The 14276-nt window shown below is 39.4% G+C and overlaps 1 protein-coding gene across 1 annotated transcript; it reads left to right on the top strand.

The window, feature by feature from the left end:
* Window positions 1-432: 432 nt before the first annotated feature.
* Window positions 433-1324, top strand: LOC128736505 (cuticle protein 16.5-like). The gene is made up of 3 exons (XM_053830990.1): window positions 433-447; window positions 500-584; window positions 738-1324. The coding sequence occupies exons 1-3, from the start codon at window positions 433-435 to the stop codon at window positions 1322-1324; spliced, it is 687 nt and encodes a 228-aa protein (XP_053686965.1).
* The last annotated feature ends 12952 nt before the right edge of the window (window positions 1325-14276 follow it).

The following is a 14276-nucleotide window of genomic DNA, read 5'->3' as shown; positions in this document are numbered from 1 at the left end:
TGGTTGCGATCCTTCTAAATTTATTGTGAATCCTTGAGTTGCCCTGTCACTTTCAGAGCAACCAGATGTTTTCTGCCTTATTTTGTTGTATGCTCCGCCTAATTCGAATGAATCATAGCGAAATTAAATGTAGTTCGCATATTGATATTCGGTTCGTATAGGTATTTCGAGCAAGGTGAACCGTACCGTACCTACCCAGGTCGAACCGAAAGCACCTGGCGCTTACGCGAAGCACCTACGTTCACACACGAGCGAAAGTGATGAGCCTGCCAAATTTTCAATTTCATGCAAGTATTATTACTATACTGCTTTGCGGTACCACAGCAAATGGCCAAGGTAGTGGGAGGACCTGAATAAAAACGAACTGTTTGGTTCCATATGGTATCATTTGAAAACATTCAACAATAATTGCAAATCGCTAATTTGGCAAAAATGTTCGTCCCACTGGTAAGAGTTTGCTTATTTTTTCAAGCGCTTTCTAAATCTTTTATCTTTGCAGGTTTTCGCGGTTCTGTTGGCCTTCGCGAGTGCGAATCCCGAACCGGGACTTTTATCTGCGCCACTGGCCTACAGTGCTCCCTTGGTAGCGCCAATCTATCAGCAAGGAGTACTTAGAACCGCGTACAACCAGGTCGTAGGACGCAGCTATGCTCCAACCGTTCTGACTGCCACGAACTCATTAGCGTATTCTGCACCACTTGCCGCACCAGTTGCACAAACATTTCAAGCGGTTGCACCGCTTGCGGCTCCGCTTTCGTATGCTGCCACACCGATTGCTGCACCGGCAGCACAAGTATTCCGGACGGCTGCTCCACTTGCAGCTCCAGTTGCTTATGCGGCTGCTCCATTTGCCGCCCCGGTAGCACCAGCATTTCAGGCTGCTCCAGTTGCTGCACCCTTAGCTGCGGTGGCGCCGCTTTCCTATGCAGCAGCTCCAGTCGCCAAAGTAGTAGCACCCGCCATCTCCTACGCTACACCTGCAGTATTTTCGGCCGCACCCCCAATAGCACCAGCTATCGCTGCAAGAACTCCAGTTGTAGCGCCTGCTGCCGTACCGGCGCTTGCAGCTCCGGCAATCTTCCCCGCTCTGGCTAGAACACCATTTGTAGCACCGCTGCCGAATGCCGCCGTGGTGCCAAACGTACGGACAGCACCTGCGCCCGCAGCGCCGTCCAATCCAGCGGTTGCCGATGCCTTTGCCGCCAGATTAACTGCTGCGCCAGCTCGCAGTGCTGCTGCTGGAAACCGAAATGCTGCTGCCCAACCTGCCCGGTTATCAACGACCTACGGAGTACCTCCACAAGCTAGATCGAACAATCAGTAAAGAGATTGTGTTCTACTACCATAATTGTTACGCAATAGATGCTCTGGTCCAATGACTGCAAATGTGATGATTGATCATTAGAAATTTTCGTTAGAGGTTAGGTTTGTTAAAATAAAACTTTGTTTGTTTGCAACTGATATTCTGGTGCTGTTTATTGGGGAATTTTCTATGCACAATTAAACATTGTCATTAATTTATGGTGAAAATATGCGGATTCGGTTTGCAACACTAGAAAGATAGCAAATTAGAAATATTATTTTTTATAAATCTACTAGCTGACCCGACAAGGGTGATATATTGAGGAGTTCATGGGTGTTTTAATATACAAATTTTCCTCACAGTAAAATAGAAAACAACGCCCCCCATTGCTTAGCTTGATAAAAAATGCGGATAGCATTTAAATATTCGCCATCATTACAAACCATTTCGCCGAATACCATTTCACCGAACACCAATTCTCGGTTGACCATAACGCGGAATATAGAGTTTCGCAGAATATCATTTCGCGAAAAACCTTACGCGGGATGTACCATTTCACGGAAAATCTTTTCGTAGAAAGTACCATTTCTCAGGGGTGACCCAACTGAAGGAAAGTAATAGAGGTCAGTAGATCTAGGTAAACAAATAAACCTAGATAGAGGTGATCTCTACGGAGTGTAAGTTTAGATAGAAGAAGTTGTCAAAGATCCCGTAAAAAATATTTGGCTTGGCAGGCGATTTGCCCATGGGTCGTCTCTTGTATTATCTGCGATAGCTATTCGCGCTCAACGGTATCGTATGCTGTCCTGATCTGATATTCATGAAAAGATGATGCGTGGGTACGTTGTACTCCCGTCACTGCTGGAGGGTTTGTCATCGAGTGAAAATTGGATTCAGTAGCATGGGCCCCTTAAAGCCCGCCTGAAACTGTCCTATGCATTCTCTTGCTATTGGGAATAGACGACGTTACAAAATCTGGGAAAGCAGCTTGTAGCCGGCGTTGACCAGCGTAATACCGCGGTAATTACAGCAGTTAAACCGTTCGCCCTGTTTGTAGATGGAAGAAATCACATCTTTCATCCACTTCTGCGATAATTTTTCTTCCTCCCAAATCTTTGAAATTATCCATTAAAGTGACGTTCTAAGTGGTTCTTTGCCATTACTGTAGAGTTATGACAAGTCGACTTTTGACCAAATTCTCCCTCGTGGGAATGCGTTAACCCTTTATAAGGCAGTGGCAACTATATTACCACCAACAAAATTTTTTTGCTTCTATAATTATATTCATACGAACAAAAGTGCTGAAGACCCTAAATGCTAAAACGAAAGCAAAAGACGCTAGGAAAAAAGTTTCACTTTTCGCCCTTTTGGACCACTGGGGCCGGTCTTCCTCTTCGGTCTTCCTATTATTGTCGTGCAGCCGGCACTAGGATTCCATTCGATGCTCTTGCCTTTCTCCAGAATGCCTTTGCTGGATTGCTAAGATGTTGTAAATGTCGTATCGGTCTATAACTGGCGCACACGAAGTGCCTCACAATGTCCAACTTCTGCGTTCTGGGGTGGAACTGGCAGGTTAATAAAGCATCAAGCGTAGATGCTTCACTATTTTCGCCATGGCTACCACAAATCAACTGATAACGCTGTAAATTTTAATTTTTAATATACATTGTACAGACTTAAAAACCATAGAAACGTAGAACGATTTTCGAGTAACTTTGATGAACATCACCCTCAACTGTCTCTCTATCTTTCTTAAATCGCTTGAACCATTAAGGAGTTCTCGAACGTGACATACAATCAAATACATCGGCTATTTGCATCATTTCAAACGTTTTTGTTACGTTTATTTCATTTGAAACATAAAATTGTAGGTAAACTCTTTGCTCTTTTAAATCAGTTATCTTAAAAATCACCACTTCACAAACAAATAACATAACAAGCTGCTCTGTATTATAAACACAAATGTTGCGGTTGTCTGCCAAACTGACATGAATGTCAACAATAGTCGTACCATGGTTGAAATCATAACGGTAACGCATGTGAATCGGTTGGTTCGAAATTATAGAGTCAGTCCTGGAACTTTTTGATTGCAGTAAAATGTTGACGGCATTGATGAATGCCTCGCAAACTCATGTACAATCACCATATCACGAAATGAACAAATTTTATTATGGAACTAGCAAAGCAAAAAGTCAGCATAGATTTAAATTTAAGAAGACATTCGTAGAATTTCCAATTCATAAGATTTGTTTCGTTCCCAGAAAGATATACCGTAAGGATTCTTCTACACATTTTGTGCAATTGGGCTCTGAAAAAAATGCTTATAATACAATACTTGGTATTCAATTCATAACATCGGTTTGGGCGTAATATACTTGAATGTTCTTTTTCCTGAAAGTCATATCGTTGGAGCCTCAAATTCATGAGTTTTTTTTTGCTTTTACAATGCTCGAGGCGATGCTAAGGAAGCTATATCGGTAGAATTCTCAGTACAGTAGACAGATTGTTTTTGTTTCCATACAACTGCCATCCAACCGATTTAGTAAAGGTCGCATTAACGATGCCTTGGGGTTGCTCATGTTATTTTTAAAACAGCGCATACGGAACGGTGAAAAAATCATACCAGCTGCTGTTTTTTTGCTGTTAGCCTAATTTTTCCTTGTCCCGGTATAAAAGCTAGAAATATGAACGATGCAAGAAGTGCTGTTTCTCTTCGGAATACCACAAGGAGGGTTTGTTTTTCTTTTAGCGTTCTGAACAATATGTTACAGTTTTTCTTTGTACAAATTTAAATAAGAGTTTAACATGTATGGTCTTTCAGAGGGTTTCTATGTGCCTTACAGTTTCGTTTTTAGCCAAGTACAGGTTGAATCCATTACCAAAGAGATGCGATAATGTGATTTCAAGAAATGTTTTTAACAAGAATGCCAATTTTATTTTAGAGAATAACCCGAGATATTCGTGTAAACTTCGTTCGATTTATCTAGAAATATGGTTGTGCTTTTCACATATTCATTAGCAGTCAAGCCGGACTGTATTGAGAAGGTATTCTAATGAAAAATCGGGTGCTTGTGATTCTATCATACATTTGTTGAAATATATCAAAAGCAGAAATCGCAGTCACTCTAGATATGCAATGGAACAAAACTCTACGATTTTCGATTCAAATTTTCTATGCCCAGCGACGCCTAATCGTGTTCTTTTGTAGTAGTGGCTTGCATATCACAGGACATAACCCGATATGCATTCATATTCATATAGCGCATCGATGACGCAAAACCTCTGCCCAAATGGAGTGAATGTGTGTAAACTGGAAGCGACAGCACATTATGTACCCCGAAAAGTGCAATGACCGTTCTATTGCACCACGATTGCAGCTTGTCGCCTGGTCAGAAGAGTGTACTTCAATGAGTTTTCCACTCAGCGGAGGGGTCGGGTCCGCAAAAGCTCGGCTACAGACTCTCTCACTCACCTAGTTCGCATTTACGCGTCCATAATGGGATGAATTTCATCTCAGTTTTTCCAGCAGAGTAGGGGTTTTTTGGAAAAGCGTTGGTGCTAAAATCAAGAGAGAGAAATATGAGCTTCCCGTGAATTCATTCAGAATATAATGGAGAAGGGATAAAATGAACATAACTTGTTCGGTTGTTGGAAAGGAAATGGAAGAAAACGAATCGCCCCAAAGGGAATCGTAAGCTCAACACGTGTTTGTGCGTTTTTTAATTTCTCAGAAAGTGAGAACCGGAGGCCCCAGGTAAAACTGAATTGAAAACAAGAAAGGTGTTTATCGAAGCAGCGAAGGCACGTGCGATAGATGAAAACGAGAATGAAATACATAAATTGATTTTAATTCGGTTAGAATATATTTGTTACAATCGGTGATGCCACGCAATCAATCAATCGGCGCCTCACGTGTCGTCGATGAATGAAAAGTAGATATATAATTAATGATTTGATCAATTTTGCAACAGTTTATGTATTTAATATCTACAAACTATTTTTTCTTGATGTGATGATTAGTATCATTTTCTGTTACTTTGTAAGTATCTGCTTATGTACACAGAACTTTAAACAGCGCGGAGGATTTTTTTTCCATATTTACCTAATGTAATTTTGAACAACCTGCAGCCTAATTAAATCAAAAATCCTTGAAAAGAATTGAATTATTTTTACTCGCTTAGCTATTTGACCTTAACAATCAGTGCAGAACATTTTAAATACAAGTATGAAAAATGATCGAAGCATTACAATAAACAAGTGAAAAGCTTCTGAAAATAATATCATCTGTATGAATTTCAGGATGCAGAACAACTGCTTAAAAACCGTAGCGCACTATCACGTGAAAGTTATCGATATTTTGCCATTTTTCTAGCATTACTAAAATTTCCTTCGTATTAAAACGTGTGACAAGATATGCTTTACTTACCAGGAAGTATCAGTATGTTTCATAAGCTTTGAACTAAGCCATAGTGTAGTCCTATCTATCGGCAACGCCACCGTACCCAGCTAGCATTTTCATATGTATAAAAAAGGTCAAAATCAACATTACGTACAGATATACATGCTAAATAAATCGTATTTCATGCGCAAAATTGGCATATCCGTACTATTTTGGAGGCGATATACGTGATTACGAATAATTTTGAGCGTTACGACTATATAAGTATTTATATGCGATAATATCCGATTAAGCGCGAGTCGCTCCGTACTACGTTACGATTTTGTGCTGAAAATCGTATGTATGTCAGTCATTATCATTATACCGTGAACGTACCATATTCTGCGCAGCTCCTAATTCTGCGCATTTTTCTTTATATATGTATTTTTCAACATTGTGCATAACTATGGCCATTGTGTTATTTTTTTATAAATCTCTGTTGAATATTACGCCATTATTCACAAAAGGGCCATAATATTTGACAGCGAACTAAATTAAAGTGAAACTGAAAGTATTTTATATGTCAGAAAACAACGTCGTTAGCGCCAACGCTAAAACTGTCCTTCTAGAAAATTAACAAAATTATGATCGAAATTCTTTGCAATGATCAAATTACCCAGCATAATTAGAAAGAATAATTAGTTTTAGTCATGTTTTAGGCAAAAAGAGTGATTGCATGCCTTGTTTTCGTTGGAAAAATGCGATGCAGTAGTGCGCAGATTTAGGCACAGATTTTTTTATTCGTGTTCCAAATTCTGCGCAGTAATGTATCCTATGAAGAAATCGCGAAAAAATACGCAACTTCTCCCAAATGACTGAGGTATAGAGGCATAGAAATTCAAGTAGAACCTTTAACGTGTATTGATTGGCATCCTGTGTTACGGCTCGGGGTCCGAACCTACGAACGCCAATTCATGGAACCATGTCTTTTGATTTTTTTTTGACAGTCGAACTTCATTGGCTGTGTGGGGAAGTGGTTTCTATATGAAAACACAATTGTTAATATTAGTCCAAAGTATAATGTTCAGTATAGAGAAAACCCGAATGAACTCGCCCTTCACGTTATCGACAATAAAATATTTAAAATAAGCCAATCCAAATGATAATAATGTTCCTGTGCCACCTGGACAGCACAAGAAGGCCAGGTCATGGATTTAATCATGGTAATGGCTAATGTCGGATTTTTGATGTGCTTTCAGCGTATAAAGACATAAACTACATGGTATGAATGTTTATTGTTACTTTTTAGGTGCGCAGAATTAGGAACAAACATGCGCAGAATTAGGAACATGGGCAAGAGAGTGCGCAGAATTAGGCACCGTGGATAAGTTTACAAAACGAAAGATATACTCAATTGTTGGTCGACTTTTAATTCTCATGTTTTTTACTATATATTATAGACCGTAGCACTACATGTTGCTGCTATCAACGTTATCAATTTAACTCTAGAATACTTATAATAGCGGAGGAATCAAAAAAATGTCTTAACTGCGCAGAATATGGTACGTTCACGGTATATGACAGAAAATCAACTTGATCCCACTTTATCCAGCGTTAGTTACGATTTCGAATTTGTTAGGAGATATTTACGATAGTTATCGTACATTGATATACGAGTTGGTGCTAGCTGGGTACTCCTCATATAGGAGTTGTCTTTTTGAGAAAACTTGACTAAAGTTCGAATGGAATTGAAGGTTAATGGAGGCGCCTGGTACATGGTGATACATACGTATAGTACCGTAGTACCTGAATAGCAAACCAAATGAATTAGATATAGGTTTAACTGAGTAACAAGCATTTTTGACCCCCTAGAAAGGTTATTAATTTTTCTAAAAAATTTCTAATTTTTTCTAAATTTTTCTAATTTTTCTAATTTTTTTAAAAGTTTTTTTTCTATCTTTTTGTACGCAAATCGAAACATTGATTCAATTTTTATCGAGATGTTTCAAGGCAATACTTTCAAGACTTTTTGTCTTTTATTTTTCCATCGGTTTGAATACAGTAAAAATGTTATGTAAAAATCAGTATTTTCCGTTTTGGAATATGAAAAAGCTTACAAAAACCACATTCTGTAGATTGCTGCAAATATGGAATTTACATGCAAATTGTCAGTGTTTCCATGTGAGCTGCAGCAATTTTTTTCAGTTTTTTTTTGTAATTGTTTCTGCTTTCTGTTTTCAAAATATTGTCGTTACTGTAGTTTCCAAGTTATTGTGATTCAAAATATCAGTAAAGTGTCTCACGTCAAATTGCATTACGAAAAAAAACGCTGTAGAACATTACCCACCGATGCAATTTAATGTGGGACACCCTTTATTGATCATTCAAATCAATATCTTACTGTTTTTAGTTCGCCTTCAGGTACTTTGCAGGTGCGACGGTAGCAAGGGCCCACTTTTAGCGGATTTGATGGGACCCGTGAAATTCAGAGGGTTTTCGGTGGTAACAGATTAACCGCAGAGTAGATGTACGTAAAACGTAGGATTCTTGATTACGAGAGGATGTTATTTAGCGTCGAATTTGGAACGGTCATGGTCATAGATATAGTAGCGTTCATGGGCGTAGCGACGGGGGGGGGGGGGTTTTGGGGGTTCAAACCCCCCCCAGGAGAAAATTTGTTATACACTTTCAAGCTTGAAATTTCACAGCCAGCTATTGTTTAAAGCACAGGAAAATGTACGGGGCTGATTGTACGATCCCCGTCGGCGTCGTGAACTTAGAGCCGGGGTGGTTTGTGCTGTTTTAAGCCCCATTTAATGCGATCTTGGGTTACTCATCGCCCATTTTCTAGATATCTCTAAAGTCGCAGTTTTTTAATTAAAAAATAAAAAATGTCGCTTTAGACCTGGACGAGCCATCTTGCACGTTCAGTCGCTCTGTGCCAGTGTCGGTGGGGTTGTTGTATAGAACCGTTTTCCTTACGACGTGACTGGTTCACTGTAGTTTACTGACTTTCGTCAAATGTACGTTAGTAATCTTCCCGAGCAGTGTATGTTGCCCTTGATTCATGCACCTCCGCTACTCTTTGCTTTCAGCTTGTACTTCATCAAATGTCGTCCGCAAAGGCCCGTAAGTCCTCCGTGAGCATGGTCTATCGGTCTAATAGGGGGTTTGTACATTGTCAGGTTCCTAAGGAGGAACGTGCTGCTCGAGCCAAAGATGCTGATACCTGAAGGTGGCTTATGCCTCTTAATCGCAGCGTTTGGTGAAGCTCAAAGTAGGCCCGTTGTCCTGCTTGAATATGCCGCTGGATCTCCTTATTTGTGTTGTTATCCGCGGCTACCAGCGATCCCACATACACGAGCTCATCTACGACTTCTGGTCCGTCGCCGTCAACGATTACCGTCCGCGAAAAAAGCACGTTCGTCTCATTCGATCCGCGTTTAATCAGACCAGACTAAATCGCAAAATTTAAAAGAATGAGTTAATGACAGCAAACGTTCAAGAATTTTCTAAGCTACATTTTACTCTAATCAGACTACATAAATGTTGCAAACAGCCAGTGTTATGAGATGATTTCGAACAATTGATAGCTACAAACCATACAGAGCAGCCAACTTTGAACGCATTTTTCTCAAAATAAGATTTTTGTCACTTGGCTCGGTCTGACTTAACAGCGACCATTTGAGCTATTATCATTCATGTATTTGGTCTTCGACGCGTTGATTTAAAGCCCAATCCTGCTAGGCTCCGCCTTCAGTCTAGCACAGATGGTCGGTGTTAAGTCAGACCGAACCAACTGACAAAAATCTGATTTCGTGAAAAACGAAGTCAAAGTTTGCTGCTGCTGTGTAGTAAAAAGCTATCGATCGTTCGAAACCATTTCATATCTCTGGCTGTTTGCAACATTTGTTTGATCTTATTAGAGTAAAATGTAGCTTACGAATATCTTAATCTGCTGTTTGCTGTCATTAACTTATTATTTTAAATTTTGCGACTTGGTCCGGTCTGATTTAACACCGACCAGATGGCCTTCGTCGTAGCAAAGTTTCTGTCATCTGCTTAGCCACCTGGCAAAGTCATCTGCTTAGCCAAGAAGCTTGCTACATTTACTGAGAATCAAACCACTCTTTTCGAAATCTGATCGTCGGTTCACCTTACGAGCGATGTTGAGAATCATACAGCATAAGTTGTTCATCAGCACTCTCGCTGCGTCTTGAAGAGACTCAGTTCTATAGATTTAAATAGCCTCTTCCAGCCGAGATTCGAACATACAACGTACCTCAATGCCGGCTGGGAAGCCATAACTTTAACTCTGTTATTTCAATTTGATTTTTTGTCTGATGAGCAAAGCAAAGCCGTGGGATTAAACGTCCTTTCTAAGACTTGATCCCTCTTCATCAACAGACTTCGCAGTCGGCTACTGCAGTACAGGACAGTTACCGGGCTAGTACAAAAATCCTACTGACTCTATCTAGCAGCACCGCCTAGCCGAGATTCGAACATGCGACGACTGGTTTGTTAGACCAGCATCGTACCTCGAAACCAACTAAGCGGCATTTGTCTGATGCAGAACACTCAATTTCAAACAAAATAGTTTTTAACTGAAAATAATACTCCATTTCCTGAATAAGCTGCTTACGGTTAGGCTATGTCAGATTTGTTTTGGTAAAACCCCCCCCCAAGGAACTTTTCTGGCTACGCCCATGGTAGCGTTAGATACCTCTGAACCAGTGCCAGTGATACGAAATCCGTATGGGGCCACGCGGGACTCATACGATTTTAATTGTTATATCTTTGGGGAAGGGATCCGGGAAAGAAAATGCATTTACTCTTTTAGCCAGCCAAATGGGTGGACTTGTGAAAAACGACTCATTATTTTTACATTTTCGCATCTAACGTAAGGCCCTACCTTCTAAGGAAAATATAGGAAGTGCATGCGGTGGCTTGCTATTATAAACAAAAACACTGTAAAAGACTGATGATCAATGTCTTCCGGTACAAAAATGCGGGTTCAGAGAATTTTAAAATAAGACGCGCGGGGTCGGCGCGCTACATCTCCCCCCACCAAAAGAGCTGGACGTCATCTCAAAAGTTGACTGCGAGCAGCAGCTTGTGTAGGGGTAGGAGTAATAGGGAACTACATTTTCATAGGCATAACTGGTGAAAACTAAAATTTTGGAATTTTTTCGAGAACCCTATGCACAACAACAAACAAGCTCAGAGTGAAATGAGAGTGTGTATGCGTTAGTTCTCTCTCTCCTCTTTCTGACAGTATTTTTTGTTTATGCTTGCCAAGTGTTGCTCAAAATGGCGTCAAAACAAGAAACATTACGCGAGCGCGTTGTACACTTCTTCGAATCGTACAAAGATCTCGGCAAAAAGTATAAGGTACAACATTTCGAAGGCGAAACTGTTACGGTTTCGACTATTTACCATATCCTAAGATCCCCAACAACTACTTGCAAGCAAGGTCCAGTCAAAAATACGGACACAGAGAGACTTCGTTCTTTCTCTCGTGCCTTTAACAACAAGGATTCCGTGAGCCAACGGGATGACGCAAAAAAGTTTATCTGTTCCCACCAGTACACCTGCAAAACATTGGAAAAAAATCGGAACACACCAAAAAACACAATCGTTTCTGACCTATTCGATCCCATTTGTACCCAAAAACCACAACCCGACAAATCTGCCTCAGTGTCGCCCAATCGAAGATTTCTTCCGGATTTTGAGCTCTTTCGTGTACAAAAATAACTGGAGAGCCACGAATTATTGATAGCTGATTGGTAGAAACAAGAGATGCATTCGCAAAGTTGTCATGATGGCCATACAGCGCCCTGTTCTGACATCAAACGGAAGCTTCGCCGAACAGCCGATTACGGACCGTTTTCAAATGTTCACTAATTTTTTTTTCAACAATGATCAATGTATCTTTAATTTCAGTAAATCAGATCTTCTTCAAGTATCTTTGTTCTTTTTGACAGATTGAGAAATAAATTCCACAATCACAGAACAGAAGTGGAAGTACAAATACAAACACGTACATGCTACTTTCTACCGATGCTAGCGAACCTGGCGGTAGCGAGTCATTTTTTTCCACGAAAACACACAAACGCATACGAATGCACACGAAAGCCTGAGAAAGCTGCTATGCGATTGGCAGTGCGCGTTCTGCTTATATTGCTGTTATTCGCTTCTATGCGAGAACCTTCCCAAAGAAAAATAAAAACAAAAACGACTCTGTTACCAGTTTTGAGCGCCGAAACGTTCGGACTTCCACTTCTGTTCTGTTCCACAATGTTAGTTATAACCCGTTGAAAAGACTACCAATAAGAATTACGTACCGATATGTTTCCAATATCATCGTATTCGATGCACAAAACCAGTTTATACGTACCGTTTTGCAGACCATTTACTGGACTTCAGTTTCGAATATATTCTTAGAGTATATCGCCTCCCAGTTGGCCTCGAGGTATGATGCTGGTCTTATAAGCCAGTCGTCGTATGTTCGAATCTCGATTGGGAGAGGCTGTTAGAGTCAATAGGATCGTAGCAACTGGCCCTGCAATTGTCCTGTACTCTAACAGCTGGCTGCGAAGTCTGTCGTATAAAAACAGAGGGTCAAGTTTCGATAACGGAATGTAGCACCTAGGCTTTGCTTTGCGTATGTCGATATAATCGGTTGAAGAGAGCAGATAATCGGGTTCTGTTCTTTAACGGTTCACGTTCAGGACATCAAGTTCGTCTAGGTTCAATGTTCAAATGATAAAAGCGAGGAAAGAACAGGAGTAGTTTAATACTTTTACAAGAATGTTTACTTTCCGGATAACAAGTTGGTCTAGGTTTTATCGAAATAAGTAAGTATTGGCCTATTGTCGCAGATGTATAAGTTTGTCGTACCGGGTATGGAAAGGAAAAGCGTGCTTACAAGTGATTGGCAGATTCGTTCATTCTTGACTTTGGCTGATATTTATGCTTATTTAAATAGTGACTCAATTGACAAATTTTTATCATAATTACTATATCAATCAATGCATAGATAAATTTCTGATCGATCGAAATCCATTGAGAAAAGGCTGAGTTATAAGCGTGCTAAACATTTTGTTAAATGTTCATTTCTCGTACTTCTAAAGTGCACCCCAATCAATATAGAAAACCAAAATGCAGCTAGTAGTAGTAAATGGATGGACTCACATTTAAGCAGAGTTTTTGAATTCGGTATTTTTTTTTATAGGAAACAACATGTAATGTATAAAATTACCGATATTTCAGTAAAATCGATAGTTGACATTTGCTCTTTTACGACTTTTCGGTAGTTTTTAAAATTTATTTTATTTATTTATTTATTTAACTACATATCCACGTAACACAAGTAACCATATAATGGTTTTCAAAGTTTGCGTACAATGTGATTTCTGCTAATAATCAATCAGTTCTAATAATAATCAGTTTTCTGCTGAGAGGAATGTTTTACAAGATATTTTGAAGGCGGCGTAGCTTCTAGCACTTTTGCACACGCTCGGCAGACGGTTCCAGAGACAGATACTACGGTGACGAAAGGCTTTCCTGCCAACATCAGTTACACAACTGGTTAGCAAAAGATTGTTTGTTCTATTTGATTGAGAGAATGAGTAAAAGTTTGAAAAATAAGTTGACCCATCAAACAATTTTCGGAAGTTGAGAAATTCGGAAGATGAGAAAATTTTCAAATGTACACCCAACCAATCAGTTTTGAAAGCTTGAAATATGATCAAAACGGCAAATGTTATGGACGTAACCAGTGACGGAATTAAAAGCCAATTTGAATTTACCGGTAAATTCGGTAAAATCCTTCATTTATAGAAATCTGTAATGTATTTTACCGAACAACTGGAAAACACCAAAAGTTTTATAGTGATAGCCATTTTCTTTTTCAAATCAGTGCGAACCAGTGAACGCGAGTGTTTTACCAGTGAGTTTTTAGTTAAAATTTATAAACTGTTGTAATTAGTGTGAAACTCCAAATGGATAGTGTCTACGAGGAGCCACAAAAACGAGACATACGAATCGTTGAAATTTTTCGTAAGTAAAATATTTTATATTTAAATTTTGTCATTTCCAGAATACTCACTTTCAGACACTTTTCGGCATAACCTGATTTCTATTGTAAAAAAAAGTTCCTAACTATATTTCTGGTTTTCATGGGCATGTCCATAGGCATGTAATAAATAACGATTTTGATCCGCCGTAAATTTATTTCAATAGCACTTTTTCAAGCTGCAATTTTCGTTACAATAGTTTTTACGCCCTCAAAAGGCATATTCTAGAAAAACATCCACTTAATTCAAACACTGAAAACAGCTCACCTGAGCTGGTTTTCAATTAACAAATCGAATAGCTTAAACATTTAGAAGATAATAACCACGAACAGGTTGGTTCAACTGATATAAATTTAGAGCCGCTAAATATCGAGATCTGCCGTATGACATCGGATGTTGACTTGCCGCAACTATACCAATCTATTGTAGGGCAAGTTGCCGATTACCTCGAATAAAAAACACTGCATTTTTAAATACCAAAAGCTTTCGAATTTCATCAAACAATTTATTTGAATGG

This window comes from Sabethes cyaneus, chromosome 2, assembly GCF_943734655.1.
Source record: "Sabethes cyaneus chromosome 2, idSabCyanKW18_F2, whole genome shotgun sequence".
NCBI lineage: Eukaryota > Metazoa > Arthropoda > Insecta > Diptera > Culicidae > Sabethes > Sabethes cyaneus.
This window is presented reverse-complemented; position numbering and strand designations above follow the sequence as displayed.